The 24007-nt window shown below is 40.3% G+C and overlaps 1 protein-coding gene across 2 annotated transcripts in view; it reads left to right on the top strand.

Annotated features, from left to right (window-relative positions):
* Window positions 1–24007, top strand: part of VCL (vinculin) — a 101544-nt gene that overhangs the window by 7698 nt on the left and 69839 nt on the right. For both annotated transcript variants that reach the window (XM_089510761.1, XM_089510760.1), the window contains exon 2: window positions 21732–21802. In XM_089510761.1, coding sequence (XP_089366887.1) covers window positions 21732–21802 — 71 coding nt within the window. The remainder of the gene's footprint in view (window positions 1–21731; window positions 21803–24007) is intronic.

The raw sequence follows: 24007 nt of genomic DNA, 5'->3' as shown, positions 1-24007 counted from the left end.
TAGATTGCAGTAAAGTATTGCTTCCTTCAGGGCACATTATGATATGGCTTCAGAATTCAGAGAAGACTGGTTCTGTAAATTAAAATTGGCATTTTGAGTGGAATCCAAAGTAACATGATGGTGATTTGGTTACACAAAGGGATTGATCGATCTTTTCATAGAAACAGACAATTTTTTGATCACCACAATTGCATTGGGGGATGCTGCTGGATGAAAATGTTGTGCCCTCCTTTGTACATGACTAGACAGGGCTCACTCGAAAAGACTACAGTGGTCCTTCCATATTCTCAGGGGTTAGGGGTGAAGGACCCCCATGAATGGGGAAATAGCACAAATTTTTAAAAAGCCAATTATTATTTTTTACCCAAGAGAACACCTCTCCAGGAATCTCCCAAGTTCCCAAGTACGACTTTGTGGTCAACATGTGCCAGAAATTGATCATAGAATCATGCTGGAGGACCTACAGATGCCTAAAGAAGTGGTTTCTCTAGGAATCTCTAGGTCTTCCAGTGTGATTCTATGGTCATTATCTGGCAGAGCTGCGCTGGGGGACCAAGAGATTCCTTGAGGGGACATATTCATCAAATCAGTAAATAATTTGAATCCGCAACAGTCAAAGCTGCAGATGTGGAGAGGCAACTTTCTAATGTAACTGAAAAGTGGAGGGCAACAGGAGAAGAGGCAGCCTGCATTCCAGAGTGATAGACTCAATCAGAGATGCCATGCCCATGAATCAAAATCAAAATGAATAGAAGACATGCTTATTAAATTGACAGATGACACCAAATTAGGAGGAGGAGCTAATACCCCAGAGGACAGGATCAAAATTCAAAATGTCCTGAATAGATGAGAAAGCTGGGCCAAAACTAACAAAATGAACTTTAACAGGAGGAAATATAAGATACTGGTCTTAGGTGGAATCTGTGGGAGATGAGCAGGACAGTTGAGGATAGGGTGATGTCTCTCATACATAGGGTCCCCATGAGTCGAAGGTGACTCAAATGCGGTTAATAACAACAAAATCTTTGTACATGAAGTGAAGTGTACAAAGCATATCAGGAGTGGATACTTGTTATTTAAAAATATTCTAATTAGAGGAGTTAGAACAACACATTATCAGCATGCAACAATCAATACAATAGCTTCAAATCATATTAGACAGCTATGACATATGGAAATAGAGCTGTCCTGGCTATTATGTTTCTTTGTTTGAACTGATCTGATCTTAATTCTCTTACATTTAGTGATTGCCACCTGACTATATTGTGTCTAATGCTGGACAGGAGAATTGCAGTGAAATTAAATTTTGGCTATTGTACGTGAGAGTGGATGAAATAATTTATATGTTGTAGTTAGGGGGAGCGATGTCCAACTACTTAGTGCAGTGCTTTTTGATTGTCTTTTGTTAAGTACTAGGCAGACAAGTCTTCAATGTTTTGTTTTGTTAGGCTGCTGTTCTGTCCAGTTATTAAGAGAAAAACAGGTCTTTCCAGTTTGAGATGAACTTTCACTGTAAGCATAGGTATAGGCCTTTCCTTCTCAATATGGCTTCCGTATGGCAAAGTCCTTGATCACAAACAAGTGGAAGAAAACTGAATCACTCATCCTCATTGTCTTGGTGCAGCAGCTTGGATCAGAGTCTCTGATGGGAAAAGAGGAGAGGTTTTAGTTCCTGAGCAGGAAAGAGGAAATAGTCTTTGAACTAAATTCATAGGACAAAGGCCTTCTGGAGCTGTAAGGCTTTTTAATCCACCACCTGCTATAACACAGATATCGCTCTGTTACCAAGTTCCTGCAGCATTAGTGAACTTGGTTCTGCTGTTCCCTTCTTCAACTGATTCACTGTAGGTGTAACAGTGGTAGCCAAATGTGTTCAGCAGCACTTTTCATGTATCCCTTTCTTGTATAAGGAAGGGAGTGGCATCTAAGGTTTCATTGGAACCCTTGTGTAAGTTAAAGTCAACATAGGTTTCTGAGAAACAAGTCATGTCAGGCTAATCTGATTTCCTTTTTTGATAAAATTATCAGATTGGTAGACAAAAGGGAAAACTGTAGATATAGCATATCTGGATTTCAGTAAGGCCTTTGACAAAGTGCCCCATGATATTCTTGCAAACATGTGGGCTAGACAACACAACTGTTAGGTGGATTTGTAATTGGCTGACCAACCGAACCCAAAGGGTGCTCAGCAATGGCTCCTTTTCATCCTGGAGAGAAGTGACCAGTGGAGTGCCACAGGGTTCTGTCCTGGGCCCAGTGCTATTCAACATCTTATCAGTGACTTGGGGGAAGGAATAGAGGGAATGCTTATCAAATTTGCAGATGACACCATATTAGGAGCAGCAGCTTATACCCCAGAGGACAGGATCAAAATTCAAAATGACCTTAATAAGTTAGAAAGCTGGGCCAAAATTAACAAAATGAAGTTCAACAGGGAGAAATGTAAGATACTGCACTTAGGTAGAAAAAAATGAAATGCATAGATATGGGATGGGGGACACCTGGCTTAAGGAGACTACATGTGAAAGGGATCTAAGAGTCCTAGTAGATCACAAGTTGAACATGAGTCAACAGTGCAATGTGGCAGCTAAAAAGGCCAATGCGACTTTGGGCTGCATCAATAAAAGTATAGTGTCTAGATCAGGGGAAGTAATAGTGTCACTCTATTCTGCCTTGGTCAGACCTCACCTGGAATACTGTGTCCATTTCTGGGCACCACAATTCAAAAAGGATGTTGAGCATGTCCAAAGAAGGGCCACCAAAATGGTGATGGGACTGAAAACCATGCCTTATGAGGAACGACGTTGGGAGCTGGGTATGTTTAGCCTGGAGAAGAGACAGTTAAGAGGTGATATGATAGCCCTGTTGAAGTATTTGAAGGGGTCTGACCTTGAGAATGGAGAGAGCTTGTTTTCTGCTGCTCCAGAGACTAAAACACGGAGCAATGGATGCAAGCTACAGAAAAAGAGATTCTACCTCAACATTAGGAGGAACTTCCTGACAGTGAGAGCTGTTCAACAGTGGAACACATTTCCTTGGAGAGTGGTGGAGGCTCCTTCCTTGGTGGTCTTGAAACAGAAGCTGGATGGCCATCTGTCGGGGATGCTTTGATTGAGAGTTCCTGCATGGCAGGGGTTGGACTGGATAGCCCTTGTGGTCTCTTCCAACTCTATGAGTTTATTATTCCTCCCTGCTTGCACTTCTCCTTATCCTAATTCAGATGCAATCGGATAGATGGGTATCCTCCCATCTATCCCATTGCATCTGAAATCCTCAGCTCTTCCTTGTTGGAAGTTAGCTGTTTTGTGCACCTAGATTCTAATATTGTGTCTGCACTAATTTCAACACTAGCCATTGGTAGCTCATAATTAGACTATTTTATTTTTTATAAAAAATTAACAACAGTAACAACAGCCAAAGATCATATTTCACAAACCTGCTTCCAGTTATGGTTACAAGCCAGTACAAAGCTAACAATTAGCATAATCACTTATGCCAGCATGATGCTTATCCATGGTTAGCTAGTGTAATGAGAAGTTTTGCTTGTGAGGAAGGTGATTCATGTAGAAGTTTGTGAAAATAACTCTATCAGATTTGTTTTTAGCTCTCATCATTCTTCATGCATTAAGAGTTATGTTGAAGAGTGATGAGTTCTTGGGATATTTCATATAACAAGAATTGTATGTGGGGAGTTTTGCCAGTTGTGGTTTTACTCACAATCACAGTTTAACAATTAGGGCATGCTAGACTGCAATTCTAGGCACCCCAAATGTAAGTTAAGTCCTTTGACTATAGGGTGGCTTACTCCCAATAAAGATGCATAGATTTAGATTGTTAGGTAGTGAGCTTCTAAACTTTTAAACTAAATTTTCCCCTGGGTAGATGAGTCAGTGGAAGGTAATAATGTGATGATAAAGATGTAATCACTTTAGTAGCACCCTCTGAGTTTTAACAAAATGGATTTGCCATACAGTTGACTTTCAATAATTAATTTATGTTCACATTGACCCCCCCTTCAAACCCATCCCTTTTGTCCAGAAAACCAAATGCAAAGTAAATGCAGACTCCCCAGATTCAAAGGGAAATTTCAAATAAGAAAGTTGTTTTCTTCTCTCACTCGCTTTGTTTAATTGCTTTGAGAAATGTTCTTCATTCTAATAACACTCTGGGGGAACAAAGTATCGTCTTAAAGAGAATTGAATTAGGTCACTAATTCACTGACTTCGTATTCTGAAAAGCTAGCTGTTATCAGGAACTAATCTAAAAATAAGCTTTGTCATATTGAGTGGATTCTAGTCATGAACTTCTGACATTACAATTATAACCATTAAGCTACTGTGCAACATTTCCATCTGTTACTAAAAGTAGGGCAAGTGATTAATACCTTCACATTTCTTTACATGCCGGCAGTAAAGTACAGTTATAATCCCTTAACAACCACAAGGATGGGCCAAAGGTTTATGGGCTCCATTCCCTCTGGAATTTTTATATTTCTTCTAGCCCAATGATTCCCAAATTTCTATCTTCCATGTATTTTGGACTTTAGCTTCCAGAAGCCCCAGCCATCTTGGCTATCAGTCAGGAATTCTGGGAGCTGAAGTCCAAAATATCTGAAGGACTAAAGTTTGGGAACCACTGCAGTCCAAGTAAGTCATGTCTACAAAGTTCTACAAACATCTGGATAATTTCAACCGGAAAGAAGAAACCCTTAAAGTGAACAAAATTTGGCTACCAGTCTTGAAGAATAGCAAAATGAGGACTCAGCAAACGCAAATGGGAAACCATTCAGAGTCAGGGGCTTTCCCAGCAGATAATGATCACCAATTAGCAGATATTAATCCTCTTTTGCATTAGCCTCCTAGCCGGAGGCCAGCCATCAGCACAGAACAATACACATGTAAATCACTCCTGCATTCCCAGGCTCACACAGTATATATACACCCAACTTTTTCCAGGCAAAGCATTCTCTGAAGATGCCAGCCACAGATGCTGGTGAAACACCAGGACGAAAATCTTCTAAAACAAGGTCACATAGCCTGAAAAACCCACAAAAAACTCTACAAAGCTCTTGTTGAAAATTACTTCTAAAACTCTCTTAATGTCATAGATTTGTTTAAGATCATGTACCACAACAATCCTTGGGAACTGTTGAAATATAAACAAAAGTATGATGCATTTGTTTTATGTGTGTGACATAGAAATCTGGCACAACTATGAAAATATATCAGCATGTACATCCTCCTGCTGTTACTGCTCATTCTGTTGTTCTGCATTTTCTTCTCATTCAGTCAAAAGTTGGTCATGGTTCTATTGCTCTTAGAGCTTGCCTGAAAACTTGTGCTGTCCATGCTGCCTTTGAGAGATCCTAATTTGGTCAGTTGATCTGGAAATGAGGGAGACCTAGAATTACATTTTTTCCCTTTTTTTCATAAACAGTGAAAAATGGAAATGTTATCATGCACAACATATGCTTATTGCATTGTAGCAGAGGTGGGGAACTTGTGACCCTCCAGATGTTGTTCAATTTCGTCTCTTGTTATCCCTAGCCAGCACAGTTAGTGATGGGGTGTGATGAGAGTTGCATTCCTACTGTATTGGGAAGGGTGCACAAGTACCTAGATCAGTGGTTCTCAACCTGTGGGTCGCGACCCCTTTGGAGGTTGAATTACCCTTTCACAGGGGTCACCTAAGACCTCGGAAAACACATATTTCCAATGGTCTTAGGAACCGAGACGAAAATAATTTTATGGCTGGGGGTCACCACAACATGAGGAACTGTATTAAAGGGTCACGGCATCAGGAGGGTTGAGAACCACTGACCTAGATGAAGCTAAAGCTGTTGATTTGTGTTTAGTGAAATGATTAAGAATAGCAATTCCTCTGTTCTTGTCTTAAAGGATTTGTTTTAGATAGAGGTTTTGGGGTTTTTTTTTGGTGGATACAGAAAGTGATACTCCATTGTAAAGCTTGCCTTAAGCACTTAGGGATGTGAACTTCACCTGAACAGTGCTATAACACATACTTTTACCTACTCTTTCTTTCTGTACAAATGTAAATTGCTTCTGGCATTGTGTCTTTGCAGTTATAATTCTTTATGTGTAGATGGTCTGTGTTGTGAGGAAATAGCCTTGTCCTACATCTGGGCTGTGTTCTCTTAACTAAAAACAGTTTCCATTTATCTGTTTGGTGTAATATTTTGGAAATTCTGGGCAAATGAACTGATTTGTTAATGGACTGCAAATATAAATGATGAGTTCACATGTTTTGATTTGGCAAATTAAAATTATTTACACAGGAAAATAAGGGGGCAGGTATGAAGTTTTCATTCCCTGTCCTTAAAGAAAACTTGTTAATGGTTGTTGAGCACTTCCCCCTTCCACTGCAATCCCCAAATGGAGGGACTGCAAGGCCTAAATACCATAAAGGCACCAGATCTTATCTGAATTTGGAAATTAAGCAGGGTCAAACCTGGTTAGTATTTGGAAGAGAGACCAAGGCATACCAGGTGCTGTATACTGTACACCTTTTGAGTAAGAAAACCATATGAAATAAATGGGCTCACCATAAGTCAACAGGCGGCTTGAAGGCACATACAAACACAATTGTAACCTCACTTGGTTCCTAAATTGTAACTGAACCATTTCTTGCTTAATTTGCTAGATTGTAATTGCCAGTGAACCTGTTTTGTTCATTGGAATTTGTTTTAAAGCGTATATGCACAGGACTGTGCATCACATTTTGTTGTTGTTGCTGTTTCTATGTGACAGGAATGTGTTTTCTCTCTTTCTGTGTGTGTAGAAGGTCCTGAATTGCAGGCTGTAAGTAGTTGGGCATCGTGTAATGATGGTGTGTGCGTGCGTGTTTCTTTGTCTCTATACACTGATGAATTGGGAAATGTAGAGATACAGAATTGGATGCATTTTTGGAGTGTGTTCTGTAGGTGGTATGGGAACAAGGCAGCCCTCCAGAAGTTGTTGAACTGCAGTTCTTCTCTCCCCATATTATTGGTGAGGAATGCTGTGGATTGCAGTCTAGCAACATCTTTATTTAGATTGCAGTCTAGCAACATCTTTATTTAGATTGCAGTCAAGCAACATCTTTAGGGCCACATGATTTGAAACTTCTTTCGAATTTGAATTCTCCCCAAACCCCATGTTTAGTGATCTTCAGACATATTCTTTGAATTTTAAACCAGCCATATGATCACAAAATTGCTTATGTTTTCAACAAATGGCAGTGGAAGGCCACATCTGTGTATTTTAATTTTCTGGAAATTATTTATACAAGGGAAGATTTTTTAAAAAAGCAATTTATGATTTTGTGATGGGCAGGGAATGCTATTCCACTTTGGTTTTCAAGTGGGTGAATGACCTCTGTCCTATTCGTTATTTTCACTTCACTTTGTTTTCTTCACTTTGTCTTTAGTCAAAATAGAGCCCAGTTTCTTTGAAGGGTAAAGTGGGTATTATTGGCTGCATTAAACATTATGCCAGTAGGAGTGGTATCCTGCTTTCTACACCTTTATATAATATTACTGGTGGTTAGGTATACTGCAAATGTGCCCTGTAGGAAAGATCTGTTAAAAAATTGCTTGTGGATTTAGGGTAGTTTTGAACTGTAATTTATGTTGCTTTTCCACAGTGTCACCATACTTTAATCATAGCAACAGCACTTGTGGTTTCAAAGTCAAGGGAAAGGGAGGGTCAGCCAAGGGTACTGGCTTTTCTTGTTTTACCTTAAAACAATCTTTCACTCAACATGCCTGTAGGTTTTCCTATCTAGAAAATCTGCTCATTACTTTGCCTTTGGCCAGAGATGTAATGTGGTATTGCCAGGAGATAGTATGTTATTGTCACTGGTTTGCAGCTTGCTTAAATGGGGAATGTGTGCTGGATCATGTGAAGATTGATTTGCGGTATTTGTGGTTTGTGACTTGTTCCCCTTCAGAGGCAATCCTGACAAGTATCTGCATTGAGCAAGAACCAATACATTTAAGCAAGAAGCTTTGTTTTTAGCTGGATTGTGAGGAAGTGGTTTCATCCAGATTGTTAGACGTGCATGGAATATTCAAGTCACTTTGGTCTTATTGCTAAATCTAGGAGCCTCTTTCATTCTTGGGAATGAAATGTTGCTGCGCAGAACTTCATGAACAAAATCGAATGCATAACAGAAATTGTGGAGCGCTGTAAACAAGACAGGGCAGAATATAGATCTGGATCTACCTCTGATTTCTGACTCTGGAAAATTGACAACAATTCCTCATTCCCAGTTGTTAAACAAAAAGCAGAAATGAGACAAATCTTCTTACACTAAAATATACTTGTAAATTTAGAAAGCTTGAAGTAACCAGAAGTGATTTATTTATTTTTGCTGGAAAAAACAGAACTTTCTTTTTTGTTCAGGTGTGCAATGCTAATTTTGGGAGTCTTTAATTCTAAATATCACGTAGCCCCTACTCACATCCATACATGGTAATAGGGAAAAGCTTTCATTTTGGGCTCTTAAATTGGCCAGAGGTTTTTAAAAAAACAAAAATATTTTTAGCTATAAAGGATAGTCTTTTTACATCTTTTAAAACATTGAATAATTAATTTCCAGTTACTGTGCTATCTTCATTTTATAACTTTTTGTCCAAGTCCTATGTGCATTTGCATAGAAGTGGGCTCCTTTTTATTTTACTGATTGCCTTCTAGGTAAATATGCACAGAATCAGGCTATAAAATACATAGATTATTTGCTGAGTAGAAGGCCTTCTGCCATTTTTGAATTTCCCATAACAGGTTAAATGATTTTGCAAAGAACAATTACTGTTCCAAAATTCTTGTGTTATTCTTGTGAAGTTTTTAAACTACCTGAAACGTCGCCAAAGAAAATAATCTGTCCTGCCCTTTATTCCTGATCTTCTTAGCCTGTAACTGAACAAGGTGTGCTTTCTCCCCTCTATTTGTCACCTTTGAATACTTGCTGGTTCAGTTGGAGAATATATGATGAGTGGTCTCACATGCAAAATATCTTCCTAAAGCAAATAGGTCCAATTCTGGAATTTGCTACTGTGAGATGTAGTGATGATCACCAGCTTGTATGGCTCTGAAAGCAACTAGTCAAATGAATGGAGAAGAAGACTGTCAGTGGCTAGTAGTCACAGTAACTGCATATTTCCTTTAGCTATCAGAGCTGCATATTACCATCTTAAAGGAAGAGCTGGGAAGCAGGACAATGATGGGCTTGGGTCCTGCTTGTGAGTTTACCATAGTCATCTTTTTTTATTGCTCTAAATCTGATGTAGCATGAATCTTTTGGTCCAAGAATAATAGAATCATAGAGTTGGAAGAGACCACAAGGGCCATCCAGTCCAACCTCCTGTCATGCAGGAACTCTCAATAAAAGCATCCCCGACAGATGGCCATCCAGCCTCTGTTTGAAGACCTCCAAGGAAGGAGACTCCACTACACTCCGAGGGAGTTTTTTCCACCTTACTGTCAGGAAATTCCTCCTAATGTTGATGTGGAATCCCTTTTCCTGTAGCTTGCATCCATTGTTCCAGGTCCTGTTCTCTGGAGCAGCAGAAAACAAGCTTGTTCCCTTCTCAATATGACATCCCTTCAAATATTTAAACAGGGATATCATATCTTAACTTTCTTTTCGCCAGGCTAAACATCCCCAGCTCCCTCACATCTGTTGCCCTCAGAATGATACTGCTTTCTTTTTCTTTTCTCTGTTATCAGAGGAAGGAGGCCCTTCCCTAACTGAGAAATATAGAATTGTCCAACATGATGGCTGGTCTTGATTCTTCAGACTGTTCTTCAGCTGTTTTCATGGTGCACTAGTCTAACCCAGGCAGACATCTTGTGAATAGGTACTACTAGCAGAAAGCCTTGCTCATCTCAACATTGTTTCCCAACACTTAAAGCTTCCTTATTTCTCTGAGTCTGTGTATACTCAGAGCCTAGGATAATACATTTTCTACAAACAGGAGTGTATCTGTGTGGAGTCTCCTCCTTTGGAAGTTTTTAAACAGAGGCTGGATGGCCATTTGTCAGGGATGCTTTGATTATGTCTTACTGCATGGTTGGGCTGGATGTCCTTTGAGGTCTCTCCCAACTCTGATTCTCTTGGAGAGAAAAAGTCAATGAGGTGCCAAGTGGCTTTTGTTTTTCGGGCAGTTTGATCTTGACTTCATGTCCTACTGTTAGGTAGTCTGTCGCTTAGGGGAATTTTAATTAGCTCAAATATAGCCGAGAGGTGGCCCTAACAAAACCACGTGCCGGAATCGGGTCTCAACAGTGTATACCAGAGGTCGCCAGCAAGCCCAAAGAGAAAGAGATGCTGATACCAACTAGGTCCAGTTAAAAAGGTAATGTTTATTAAAGCACTGGGAAAATGACACAGCAAAAGGGAAACACACACACATATTCAATGCTACAGCAGGGGGATGGGTAAGCTCGGGAGATAGGTTTGAGAAAGACAGGCACCACTACGGAATACTACCTTAGAAGTGTGATGAAGCTTGGATGGATAGTGGATCACAGCCGCAGGAGAGCGTGGAAGAGGGCTGCGGGAGCTGAGATCAGAGTTCAAATTGGTGTGGACCAGCTTGCAACCTGGTGATAGCACAAGGAGGGTCCAAAACCCCGGGGTTCTTATAGTGCGAAACGTAGCTGGAGGCTAGGGAGACTTGCTAGACAAAGGTGTTGATTGCTCGGGCTTTGTTAAGCCAAGAGCAAGTAATGTGTTGCACAATGCATTTAGGTCTGGACACAATTCGGAGGGACATCCGACTTGATTACCGAGTCATTAAGCTGATCAGGTGTGAAGCCAAGTCTATTGTCTTACTTGGGCAAGCAGTGGCGATTCTGGTTTGGCAACTCCCAAACTTCCTGAGGAGACTTTCCAATTCTATCTCTTTCTAGGAACCCTGCCTCTGCAAGGCGAGTTGCCTACGTGGTCTCCTCACCTTTGGCTTAATGGCGGGTCCTCTATGGGGTCAGTCAGGGGTCATTGTACATACCACATATACCCAACATTTTATTAGAACCAAACTTGATAACACTACCAATTATGTTTTCTAGGATAGATATGTAGGAAATGACTACAGCTGCTAGCTGTTAGACAAAAAAGGTTGGATCCTGGAAAGAAAGATGCAGTTTGTTGTTTGTGCTGCAGTGGAGCTCTGGTTTAAATCAGGGAAACTGGATTATATGCAATGACTAAAAGCTTCATTCCAAGGACTGTTTCCCCAATCAGATTACTAGACCTCTGCCGCTGCTTTGAAGTAAAGAAAAAAGATATTATGAGATCTCATCAGAGAGATCTGGCACATCACTCATCTTTTGGCCCTGAGATTCTCTCTTTGGCTCATTTGCCATTTCTTCATGCTTCATCTAAAGTGTGAACTGATTGAGATTGTCTGGAGACACTGCAGCTGTTCTCTTGTTTCACTGCTCATTTGCTTCTTAGGACCAGATTTACTCTCTAGTTCTGATGAATAGGCCGCAGTAAATTTCCAAAGTTCTTTTTCTCCTTGCCAGCGCACAGCAGTACAGCTCTGCTGTACCAAACAGTGTAAACCTTTGTTTTCCGGGCTAGCAGTCTTGGCAAACTGCAGGAAAAGCTCATGGTAGTGCTTAAAGAGCTAGGCGTCATTGGAGGGCACTTGCCTTGCAAAGATCTGTATGGGAGAAAATAGGACGTATACAGTGCGCGGGCACGCTTTACGCGGTCTTGAGCATACGCGCTCAAGCTTCGGGGGCGCAAGGGACACCACGTCCCATTCAAATGAATGGGCATGCACGCCTGTGGCGCCCTGTGTGCCGCTGTGCCACTGCGCTGCCGCGCACAGGCCCCAATGTTTCTAATGGGGCTTGAGCATAGGTGGAATTCGCCTTACGCGGGAGGGGGGGTCCGGAACGGATCCCCGTGTAAGGCAAGGGCTGACTGTATTTGCATGTTTTTAGTAAGCATCTGAAACTAAGAATAGTTGCAGCAAGGCCATTTTTAAGGGAAGAGCATTCTGTGTTTGCGCACGCATGTACTTATGCAAGTGCAACAGATATGTAAATTTACAGCTTCTGGTCTAGATTTTGGTTTTTAGAGGGATGGGGGAGTGACATGATCCAGTCTTTTTAATATTCCAGGAAAGATTGTAGGTACGTATATAATAAATCTAAGTGAAAGGTTGGCTATAAAAAACGTCTAATGGAGGGGAGGAAGGAATTTAATTAAACCGTTCTCCCGCTTTGCTTTTTGACACAATTATTAATATGTTTTAGATTAATGATATCTGAGTGTCACCTTGAGTTAACAATTCACTAATAAAGAAGAGGTGTTCTTAAAGGCAGAAATTTTGTAGCTCTCATGGATTTTTGGTTTTCTCTGCCTTCTCTTTCCACATTAGCACTGGTGCTGTATAACATTGGACTTGTCAGTTAGAAAGGAAAAATGTCATCTTCCTTATTTTGGTAAAGTTTACCTCTCTGTGTGTATATATGTGTGCCTTCAAGTCACTTGCTGACATATGACCCTATGAAATTCTTGGGGTTTTCTTAGGGAAGAAATACTCAATGGTGATTTTACCAGTTCCTTTCCTCTGAAATATAACCTGGTATTTGTTGGAGGTCTCCCATCTCTAACAGAAGTGACCGTGCTTAGCTTCCAAGATCAGACTGGACCTGAATCATAGAGTTGGAAGAGACCACAAGGGCCATCCAGTCCAACTCCCTGTCATGCAGGAAATCACAATCAAAGCATCCCCGACAGATGGCCATCCAGCCTTTGCTTAAAGTTCCCCAAGGAAGTAGACTCCACCACTCTCCGAGGAAGGAGTGTGTTCCACTGTCGAACAGCCCTTACTGTCAGGAAATTCCTCCTAATATTGAGGGGAATCTCTTTTCCTGTAGCTTGCATCCATTGCTCTGTGCCCTGTTCTCTGGAGCAGCAGAAAACAAGCTCGTTCCCTTCTCAACATGACATCCCTTCAAATATTTAAACAGGGCTATCATATCACCTCTTAACCTTCTGTCCTCCAGGCTAAACATCCCCAGCTCCCTAAGTCGTTCCTCATAGGACATGGTTTCCAGACCCTTCGTTGTTTTAGTCGCCGTCCTTCGGACATGCTCCAGTTTCTCAACATCCTTTTTGAAATGTGGTGCCCAGAACTGGACACAATATTCCAGTTGGGGTCTGACTAAAGCAGAATAGAATGACACTATTACTTCCTTTGATCTAGACACTATATTTTATTGAGGCAGCCTAAAATTGCATTGGCCTTTTTAGCTCCCGCATCACACTGTTGATTCATGTTCAACTTGTGGTATACTTGGACTCCTAGATTCCTTTCACACGTAGTTTCATTCAGCCAAGTGTCCCCCATCCTATATCTGTGCATTTCATTTTTCCGCCTTAGGGTGGAAATATCATCCCTTTAGGGCACAACTACTCAGCTGGAAATGAAGTAAGAGTATTTTCTAGAAGGCAATTCCTCAAGGCCCTTTGGCTAAAGTTCAGTGACTTCTAGTACAACTGAAACAGGCAACAATGATAAGCGGACAGCTGGCTTCCTAAACATGTAGTCGCGTAATCTTGTGTATCATCTGGTTCCCCATTAAGTACTTCAGAAAAAGTGAGAAGCTAAAACATTGAACTGCTGGATCATAATTATGCTAGGAAAATCTGTATGAGCTCTTGCTGGTAACTGAAGTTAACAGGGAAAACATTTTGGTTTAGTGTAGCCATGTTCGATATAGGTAAGCCATTGTATTTGAACTGCTAATCTCTTCTCTGTAAAATGGACACAATAATACTGTTAAAAATAATACATTATACCTCACCAAGCTAGTGAAGCTTTAGACACTCTGAACTGATGTGATGATAGGGAATGTTAAGTGTGCCATTCACCTTCAGTGCAGGATGAGCATATATAGTAAAATAAGTGATATCAGCATAAAAATAACATTAAAAACTAAGCAAGCCATAAAACTGTGTTGTCTTTTAAATTATCAGCCTCCCTGTTACTGGTCCTACAGAGAAGGGGATTACAAAATCACATTGAACAAACTCCCTCGAAGTGTAGTGGAGTCTCCTTCCATAGAGGTCTTCAAACAGAGGTTGGATGGCCATCTGTCGGGGATGCTTTGATTGTGATTTCCTGCATGGCAGGGGGTTGGACTGGATGGCCCTTGGGGTCTCTTCCAACTCTATGATTCTATGATTTGACGTAACTGTACAGTGTAACGTGGTGGCTCAGGAGACAGAAGGAATATAGCATTGGGAAAATAGCAGAGGAGAGAGAGAGGTGAAGTAGGTAGTCAGAGAGGTGATTTTGAATAAATTTGACATATTTTAAAGTGGAGGTCCTGTATACTTTGGGGAGTGATGTAAGCAGACAGGAGTGTTAGAGAGCCTAGAAGAGGAAGCTAAAAGAAGTGGTACTTAGGTCTCAAATCTAGACTGGAAGAAGAAGAACTTGTGGGTCAGATGCACCCCTTGAAGCCTCCCAAAGCCCCCAGAGGCCAATTTTGTTAAAAAAAAAATCAGATAAGCTCAGCTCAAAATTACTGCAGTCATTTTTTTCCTATTCCATGTACCCTCCCCCCAAAAGATTAAAAAAAAATACCCACCCCAAAGAGGCTTAAAATCAGCTGAAAATGAAAACAGAAATGACACAACATGACTTGCAGTTGTGTCAGTGGACACGGGGCAAAAATTGGCCTCCACCAAGGGGAGATCTACTAGCTGTGTTTTTTTTAACTGTCCCAGCAGTTAAGTTACCTACCATCTCAAAAGGGATGAAGAAAGGAGAATAGGAAAGTGGGGAAGACTGATTTCTTTTTAATTTTGATTAAATGAAGCTATTCAGCTGCATTTGTAGTGTAACCAGGGGCTACAGGGCCTTCATAATACACTGGTGAGCATTTAAATAGTATTAAGAACATACTACTGGGATTACTAAGGATGCCTCAAGACAAGGTTTATATTATGCAAGCTCTTAATTTTGTGGAGACAGGGGAGTCATCACGGCAAGTAATTTGTAACACTTTGTACACTCCCAGGATTTCCCACCACAGCTTTGCCCTTCTTTCTTTCCCCAAAAGTTCTGCCGAGGAGGAAGTAGCTTCACTGTGTCTTTTGATTGGTAGCACTAGGAGCTGTCCGTCTGGAAACACCCCAAGATAGTCAGTGTTAACCTGGACAAAAGCGGATTGCTTCACTCTCTGAATCATTACATTTCCTTTGCTTCCAGCCTACAATCAGTCTACTCAGATGACATCAACTGGATGCTTATATCAAAAGTACCATCAATCTCTTAAGACAGTTTTGAAGAAACTGCAAATAAAATACCAGTTCCCTTTTGGAAATGCTGTGCCGAAGGCCTAAAGCCAATTTAAATTGGAGGACTGTCATGGGAATGTTCAATTGCCTGACAAATGCCTTGCTTCTGTTTTCCCTTCACAATAAAAATGAGTACAGTGTGCCATTGCTTTACGTGGGGATCCATTCCGGACCCCCCTGTGTAAAGTAAATAGCTTATGCGTGTGGCGTGCCATTCTTTTTCCACGTAAAAGGTGCCCGCATATGATGCAGGCACACTGTATTAGAGATAAAGGTAAATTATACTGGAGTGGCTCAGAGGCCATTTAACCCTTAAAGATAAAAATGCTCTGAAGTATTCGGGCTAGTGGCTATCTCCTTCCACCTGTGAAGTTGCTTTTGGCTGGGGTGTTAGTCTTCAACCCCTCATCGCTCATTCTAGCTATGTTGCTTAAAACTGATGGGAGCTGCACTCCAACAGCAATAATGTTTGAATGGTCAAGGTTGTGTCATATCTACTTTGCTAGGAGTTGAAGTTTGAGGTCATTGGCCTGGCTTATCTTTCATACTTCCCATCTCTACAAGGACAGAGACTGAAGCAAAATTATCTTTTATGAATACTGCAGGAGCTTCATGAAGATTGACTCAGTAATCTTTAAAGCAATTGCAAGGCACATCAGTAGTACTATCCACCCCTTGTTGAAAGTGTGAATGACGCCAAGAGAAAAGCCACCCTAGTGAGCATTCAGCAAAAAAACAGATGGGGGTTTCCTCTTGGGTAAAGTCATTCTTTACCAATATGTCCTATGGCAATTCCTCTGCCCCTTCCTTACTATGTACAGACTCAGGGCTCTTCCAGTGAAGGCAAGTGTGTTGGGAGGTTGTGGTGCTGTAGTTCCCGGGCTTTTATGAATATCAAAATTGGCCTATTTTCTTGCAGTTCCTCTTCTAAGACATATGAGCACAATATGCTCCCTCCTCTTCTCCTGAAAAGTAGGATCATGTCAGCAAATCATGTCTTCATTAACAACAACAACAACGCTTTGAAGGGCCCCAGGAATTGTTTTTTTTAAAAAGCACCCTCCATGGAGCAAAGAGATGCGGAGGTGACAGTGACCGACGAACCCCAAGAAACTGTATCAGGAGAACTGAATCTATAAGAATGTTCAAACAAAAACAAGTCCCTAATAACCCCTTCTGTTTCAGCTCTTGATCATTTCAGGTGATCTGCTGAATATATAGAATATGAAAGAATGGGTATACAATTGGTTAAGAAAAGGGCTGATTGACATGTTGCCCTCCTCCATACCTCTTCTTGTTTTTGAATCATGAGAAGGGGAGAAGACTCCCTCATGGTCAGGAGGCGCTGCTGTAGAGTCTGTTGAATTTCTTGGCTATCTGGGCTGCAGAAGATGCATTGATGGTCCTACCTCACATCTTTTTCTTTTTGAGCATCAGTAGCAGCAGCACCACTACTCCCACCACTGTTTTGGCTTAGAACAAAATGACAACAATAGCTATTCTCATTTATGGTTCATGTTTTCCCTTCAGTCCAATTGCTGAAGTCAGTACAGTATTTCAGTTTTAAAAACAATTTTTTAAAAAATGACCAGGATGACACCTCTCTGATCAAAACCCCTAAGATAAGGGAAAACTCCAAATGTAAGCCAGCCCCTCCAATCCATGTTGCCGCAGTGCTCTACCATGTGCTTGTGTGAACTGTTTTTTTTTTTCTGCTAATACTTTTTGCATGCTGTCCATCAGTTTGACTGGAAGCTTTTTTGACTGAAAGCTGTTCCCATTACAAGTTTTAAGGTAGAACAGGGAATAATAGTCCTTGCTTACAGGTTGATTGTGGAGTATCTAAATTTATATGATGTGTAGCAGTATCTGCTGCTTGACATTTTAAGAGAAACTTAATGTATATGCTCATGTTTAAGTCTAGAAATTTAAGTTAAAATTGACTAAAAAACCTGAGTTGACTTATCCAAGGGTCAGCGTAAGTACTGTACTTTAACTTGTGTAATATATACAGTATCCATCCCCTGGTAAAAGGCAAGAGTTTAATCTGCCCTGGAAGGACTGACTCACTTCTATCTGTTATCCATCCAGCCTTCTGGATGTACAAGTGAGTACCAATAGCCTTCTGTAATTTTGTAAGTTCTTAGGCATTGTTTTCCTTTGCTTTATCCTTTACATCCTTCATTACTTGCCCCTAGGTTTTACCCTCGACTTATCCATAGGTCATATCAAAATCCCTAATTTTGGCCACAAAATCTGCCCTTGACTTATATATGAGGTCGACTTACAGTCAATCAAGTATATATGGTAATACCAGGAAGTGGTAGAATTCCAAGATATAGCCATGTTAGTCTGTAGAATAAGTATGTAGAGAAATCTTGTAGCACCTTTCAGACTAACTGAAAGAAAGAATGGCAGCATGAGCTTTCGTAGACTTCAGAGCCTATACAGACTGACACTTTGTGCCGACCTGTGAGCGGAGTCAGGGCGCAGCGTCCTGATGACGCACGCTCTAACTCTGCCCCAGGGCGTCATGATGCTATGCGATGCTCCAGACAGTGCATGGCATCATGACGCACTTCCGCTGCTGTGCTCAAATGACTCGGTGCCAAAGGGGCACCACACAGCTGTGTCACCGTGGCTGTGGCGTCCTTTAGAGGGTGCAAAAGGAGATGCTTTTTGCGGCTCCTTTCTGCGACCTCCAGGGGTCATGAGGTTGCTGAGGCCTCGATCCAGCTGAAGAAGGGGCAGCTGCATGCAGCCCCATAGGGACTGTTTGTACAGCCCCTTCAGTCACCACCAGCAGCCTGGCAAGGAAATGTGAGAGTTAGTTTTGAAAAGTGTGCTGAGAATTCTTTTGCAGACCCTCATCTCTTGCTCAGGTGCCAGAGCTCTTGGAATGACCAAACCTGTAGAGTGTATATGTCATTGGTTATTGAACTGTGCTTCTTTGTCCCCCTCCCGTGGAAATGTTGGACATTTGTCCATGTAATACAATTATATAATAGAAAAAACAAACAAGAGCAAAATGCTTATGTAGTCACAAACCTATCCTGGTTTATTTTTCCATGAACTTTACAGTACTGATTTTGCCACCTGGTGTGCAAAAGCCGTTAAAATTGCCTATCCTCAGCTTCCTGCCATTCTGAACAGCAGTTACTTTATTTTGTGTGTGGTTTTTTTTTTAAAGTAATATAGAAATTGAAGCCTTGGGAAGGAAGACACTGCCCTTTCTGGAACTAATTTCACAGACCAGGAAATCTGGCCCTTCATGGACAAATGCATGCTTCATTAGATGCTCTGATCTCCGGTCTATTGCCCATGAAAGCTGATGATACTGAAGTCTAATTGCATACTCTGTTATGAGTATAAATGTTTTGAAGTAACTGTTGTTGATTTTCTTTTTGTTTTTTTAAAAATAATATTACGTAAATAATTCTTAGCTCCCTTATGGGTAAAAGGAAATTTAGAAATGTATAGGTGTAGATATGATCGAAATGATCAGCAGAATTCATGAGCAGGAGATCTAAAAGTGTAAAGCTTTAGAAAAATGACCATTGCCATAACAAAATTTGAAAAATGTGAACACTGAATTAAGGGAGATAAATATGTAGTTTAGTAGTGTATTGGTGTGGGTAGAGTTTTCTCATGTATTAAATGGTGCATGATTATTTCTTTAACTATTATTTTCTTCAAGGTAAGCAATTTATCATTTTGATTAGTGATTTCTTTCTTAGCAGGCATGAAACTGTCCTGCACAGGGTAATTTAAATGTAAAATAGCAGACAGTCTCCTAATAAAGGCTGATTTGATCGAACAGATTTCTTTAGTTTCTTATCTAATTTCACAACTTTATATCTGTGTTGTACACATAGCATCCATTTGTGAAATATGGTATGTATTTTAAAACATTGGTGAAGACACACATCAGTTCTGCTCAGAGATGAACTGATTTGTCCTCATGAACACGTGTGCACTTGCATCTTATTTTATTTTCACAAATGGGACAGGACTTTTATGTAACATTTCACTGGTTCAAACTGTATTGCTCGCAGAAAGGGCAGGATTATAATATGATAACTATTTGTGTACATCTGTACAATCTCTCAGTTGTATAAAGTTCTTCCTTCAGTCCCCTCCACCCTAGAATAGCATACAGTCATGCTGAAGTGGAAAATGAGCTTAAAGTTTTGAAAATGAGCTAAAATTATAACAGTCACTATTCAGTCTCAAAGATATAATCAAGAGTACAACCAGACATCTAATCAAGATGAATCTGAATTTAAAATATATCAACTGGGTTTGGTTATTTTTATAGTTAATCAGGTTTGGCTTCACTATATACTAGAGGAGAAATATCACATAGTTTAAGTGTTAGCTTCTGTTGTGTCTCAAGCTGTGTTGTGGATATTGGGACAGTTATGAGATAGATGAGAAGAGAACCTTTCCTATTTCAGGCAGCAGTTTATAGCACTCAACTTTTAAAAAGGAATTAAAAAGCATTATATATTTGAGAAGAGTTGCTTTTATACAGAATATTTAGACAAATGGTAATAGCAGCCAACTACTTCTGGGTGCTTTGGAACTATCACTGTAAATAATTATTCAGTAACACTCCACTGCATCCATCCTTCAAACAGGACAGGGATCTTTGCCTGTGATCTGCATTTGTACTTAGTGGTTATACCATAATTATATTATCTATATGGGGACCATAATGTTCTGTGAATGACTGTATGATGAAAGACAGGATAACACTAGTGAAATATTACAACCTAGTAATAAATAGGCAGGCTTTTAAAAAAAAGGTAAATGTACTAGAGAGAGAGAGAGAATAGGCCAACAATTTTAGATCAGTTACATTTTGGGTTGAATAGTATTAAGTATATGCCACAGCAAAGGACCAAGGGACCAAAGCTCAGTATTTCTTCAGCTGAGAATACAAGGTGGCAAAGTGTTGACCTGTCTGGAGGTGACCAACTCACACATCTGAGCTGATAATTCTATCTGTATTTATACTTACTGAGAAAAAAAATATTCTGGCATTATTTTCCTTCTGATTGTGTTGTGGCATAACTGTGTATATAACACAGAACAGTCAGAAGCCCTTTTGGAAAAAACAAACCCATCAACTGAACAGATGGCAACTTAACAGATGTGGGTAAATCACTAATGTGATCACTGATGGAAGCACTTTTTTCTTATTAAAAAAGCCACTCTGCCTTGTATGTGTGCGTGCAATGGATTCTTTATCACTTGGCAGGTTATTTGTATGTCTGAAATGTCAAGGTGATGAAAGTAAATCTGAAAAGGTTAATCATCTCAGGCTGTTGTTCTATTCCTGTGGTTCTCCTTGCCTCCTGCTGTTCTGATTGCCAGAATGGCAGCAACATTGAAATATATATACAGTCATCCCTCCAGTTTTGCTGTTTGCGGTCTTAAATTTCTGCAGCTGGGAAGCCAGGAGAGACAAAATGACATGCACACCCGTGGCGCACGCACAGGGCCGTGTGTCGGAGCATGCCACTATTATTTTCAATGGGGGCTTGAATATTTGTGGTTTTCCGATTCATGGGGGTGGGTAGGTCCAGAGGTGGGAACCTGTAACAAAATGTTAGTGTATCGAGAGCCCCTGAAAGAACATAAATATTCCTTCCTTGGGGTCCTTTCATACTACATAATTAGGGGACTGATATTCTGGTCAGAGGAACAAGAGCTCTGGCTGATAATTGTAAATGCTGTTATACAGTGCACATGCCCCATTCGTAGGCTTGCCATCTGTACCTTTAAGCTTATGTGGGCAGCAAGCCCCAGCTGTTACAATAGTGTGTGTGTCTGTGGCGCATGCCCATTGAAACAAATGGGACTTGAGGTCACACATTTTTTGCCATACGCGGTAGTGTCCAGAACAGATCCCACAGGTATACAAAAGACCTACTGTAATCCCTGTCCTCCACTGCTCTGCTTAGTTCCTGTAAACTCATACATGTAACCTCCTTAATAGAGTCCATCCATCCAACCTGTGACATTCCTCTCTTTCTACTACCCTCTACATCCCCTAGCATTATTGTCTTTTAGTGAGTCAAACCTTCTCACAATGAGACCAAAGTATGGCAGTCTCAGTTTTGTCATCTTGCCTTTCAGGGAGATTTCCAGCTGGATCTGTTCTACGACCCATTTGTTTGTCTTTTTGGCTACCCAGCACCACATCTCAAATGAATTTATTTTCTTCTTATCTGCTTTCTTAACTGTCCAGCTCTTGTATCCATACATAATAATAGGGCATACAGTGGTTTGTACGATTCTAACTTTTACTTTGATTCTAACTTTTATTTTGGGAACTTAAGAATTTTGAATTCTGAAGCTAGCAATGATAAAATGAAACCCTTTCTTTTCTCATTCAGGTTGGAAAAGAAACTGTTCAGACGACTGAAGACCAGATTCTGAAGAGAGATATGCCACCTGCATTCATAAAGTAAGTAAACCAAATTGTGACTGTGAAGCGAAAACCTGGGCAAGCCTGAAATGCTATGAGGTGGAGCTGTGTGGAAAAGGCTAGTCTGTTAAGTGGTTAGAGCCAGCAAGAAATAGAGGTAGGGACAGGTAAATGTAAGAGACAGGACTGGGGCAGATAGGAATCAATTGTATCTTGAGTAGAAGAAATCAATAATATTTGATTAGGGTTTTGGTTTGATAGCAGCTAAGGGTGTGCCAAAAGTACAAGAAATTAATTGTTTAACTTCTTATATAATAAGGTTTTATAAAACTGGTTTTATATTCTACATCTCTGTCTGGATGTTCTGATTTAGTAATTAACAAGGAGTATTGGTAACACTTTGACAATTGACTGAATATAACCACTAACACATCATCTTGCTAGGTTTTTTTTTTAATATGTGGGAGATCGGTTTATGTAGAGAAGCATTTATGTACGTGATTCACCAGTGCATTTTAAAAAGATACAAGAGAACTACATGCAAATCTTTCATATGTGCCAAATTACTTACTTAATAAATAAACTTCATGTTAATGTTCTCAGTTTTGCTTGATTTATACTAGATTCTATAATGTTGTCATAGCTTTCTAGTACCTGGTCTCTGCAGTACTGAGAGTTCATCTGAACAAATCATCTTTTCCCCCCCATATATACAATCCTTGAAAGCTGGAAGGGTGTGGGTGGGAATGTCAGTTGTCACATTTTCAGTATTTTTAGTTTCTCCCAAGCTCTCTCAGCCCTTGGCTTGGCTCAGATTTCACTCTGACACCTGAAAACTAATTGACTAGCATTTGTAATGAATTTCATGTGTCAATTCCAAACAGATACTTACTGTATCATTAAAGTACTTCCCTTGACAATACCAAATGCTTCCTCTTCATTGAAAAAAGTCATAGCTGGCCATCCTCTCAATAGTGCACATTGTTAGTAATGCATATTAAGTACAACTTGATGACTGAGGCGTGGGGCTGCCCCAGATCTAGGACATTGTGACTCACCAAAACAGATGTATTTTCCAGGGAACAAGATTAGAGGAATAAATCTAATCTTGAACTCTGTTTGCATGGCTGATTGTTAGGCATATTGCTTAGTGCCCACATCTATTTTTTGAAGATTAGATAGATGGCATTATGATTGTTCTGAAGTTTTCCTTTGAGCCACAGGAAGAGCTGCTTCTGTTTTGGGAATAATAGGAAATGAGAAGAGATGGTAAAGCCTAGGAGGTTTCGTTTTTCTGTGTAGGCTGGTGTGGCTCCTGATTTCACTTAATCCTGGTTAAGTAGCTGAAAGCCAACAAGAGGAGGATGTTTTCTCTTCCGATATCCTCTCCTTTCTGCTGCACCTCCTTTACCCATAATTTGGTATTATAGGAGTTCTGACTTTAAACATGTCAAGATTTTGGAGGTCACAAGTAAAGCAGCTGCCCCTAAGAAGTTACTTTTGTGTGCCTGCATGTGTCACAGGGAGGAACAGAGTTACATTTCAAAAGGTAATGCAGCAAGTAGGAATGAAGTTACTTTAGTGCTACGATGACCTCAGTATCTTTTAAGGGTTACTTATAAGGGGCATTTTAGGTGCATTCTGAGAGTAAATTTTCAAGTGTTATGTCATTTTATTAATCCTAAAGTTTTCTTTAAGGAACAAAAAGTAAGGAAAAAGCAATGAGCAATGAAACAACTTACTTTTGAGACTCTGGAATGATGACTGCCCCATGTCTGTTTAGGTCTTCAGATCTAGCCTGTGTTACTTGTGTCACTGTCCTGGTTCTCACTATGACAAAGAATTTGTCTCTGAACAATAGCACATCAGACTGGTGGAGGGCCATCTTATTGAATACCCCTTTGTACAAAAAGTTGTTTGCACATAAAAAACTAACATGTCAGGAGAGACTACAGCACTCCCATTTGATGCCATTTTCAATAGGGTGGCCATCTATTTATTTATTTAGCATAGAGCTAATATGTGAACCCTTCTCCCAACACACACTTCAGGCTGAAGAACTACAGCCCAGGCCTAGGTCACAGGTTGCCTGTATTACACCTACACTGAACATACATACTTTAATCACTGGTGTTTTTTTTAGATTTTAGTAACCATGTCTTGGAAAAAGTGATGACAACTGTAAAATCAAATTGGCTGAGTCAAAGAGCTCTGCCAGAGTCAAGATCTGTATGGAATAAATAG

The sequence above is a fragment of the Sceloporus occidentalis genome, unplaced genomic scaffold, assembly GCF_023333645.1.
Source record: "Sceloporus occidentalis isolate IW3139 unplaced genomic scaffold, rSceOcc1.0.p SCAF_2, whole genome shotgun sequence".
NCBI lineage: Eukaryota > Metazoa > Chordata > Lepidosauria > Squamata > Phrynosomatidae > Sceloporus > Sceloporus occidentalis.
The sequence above is the reverse complement of the archived record's forward strand: the minus strand, read 5'-3'. Positions and strand labels throughout refer to the sequence as shown.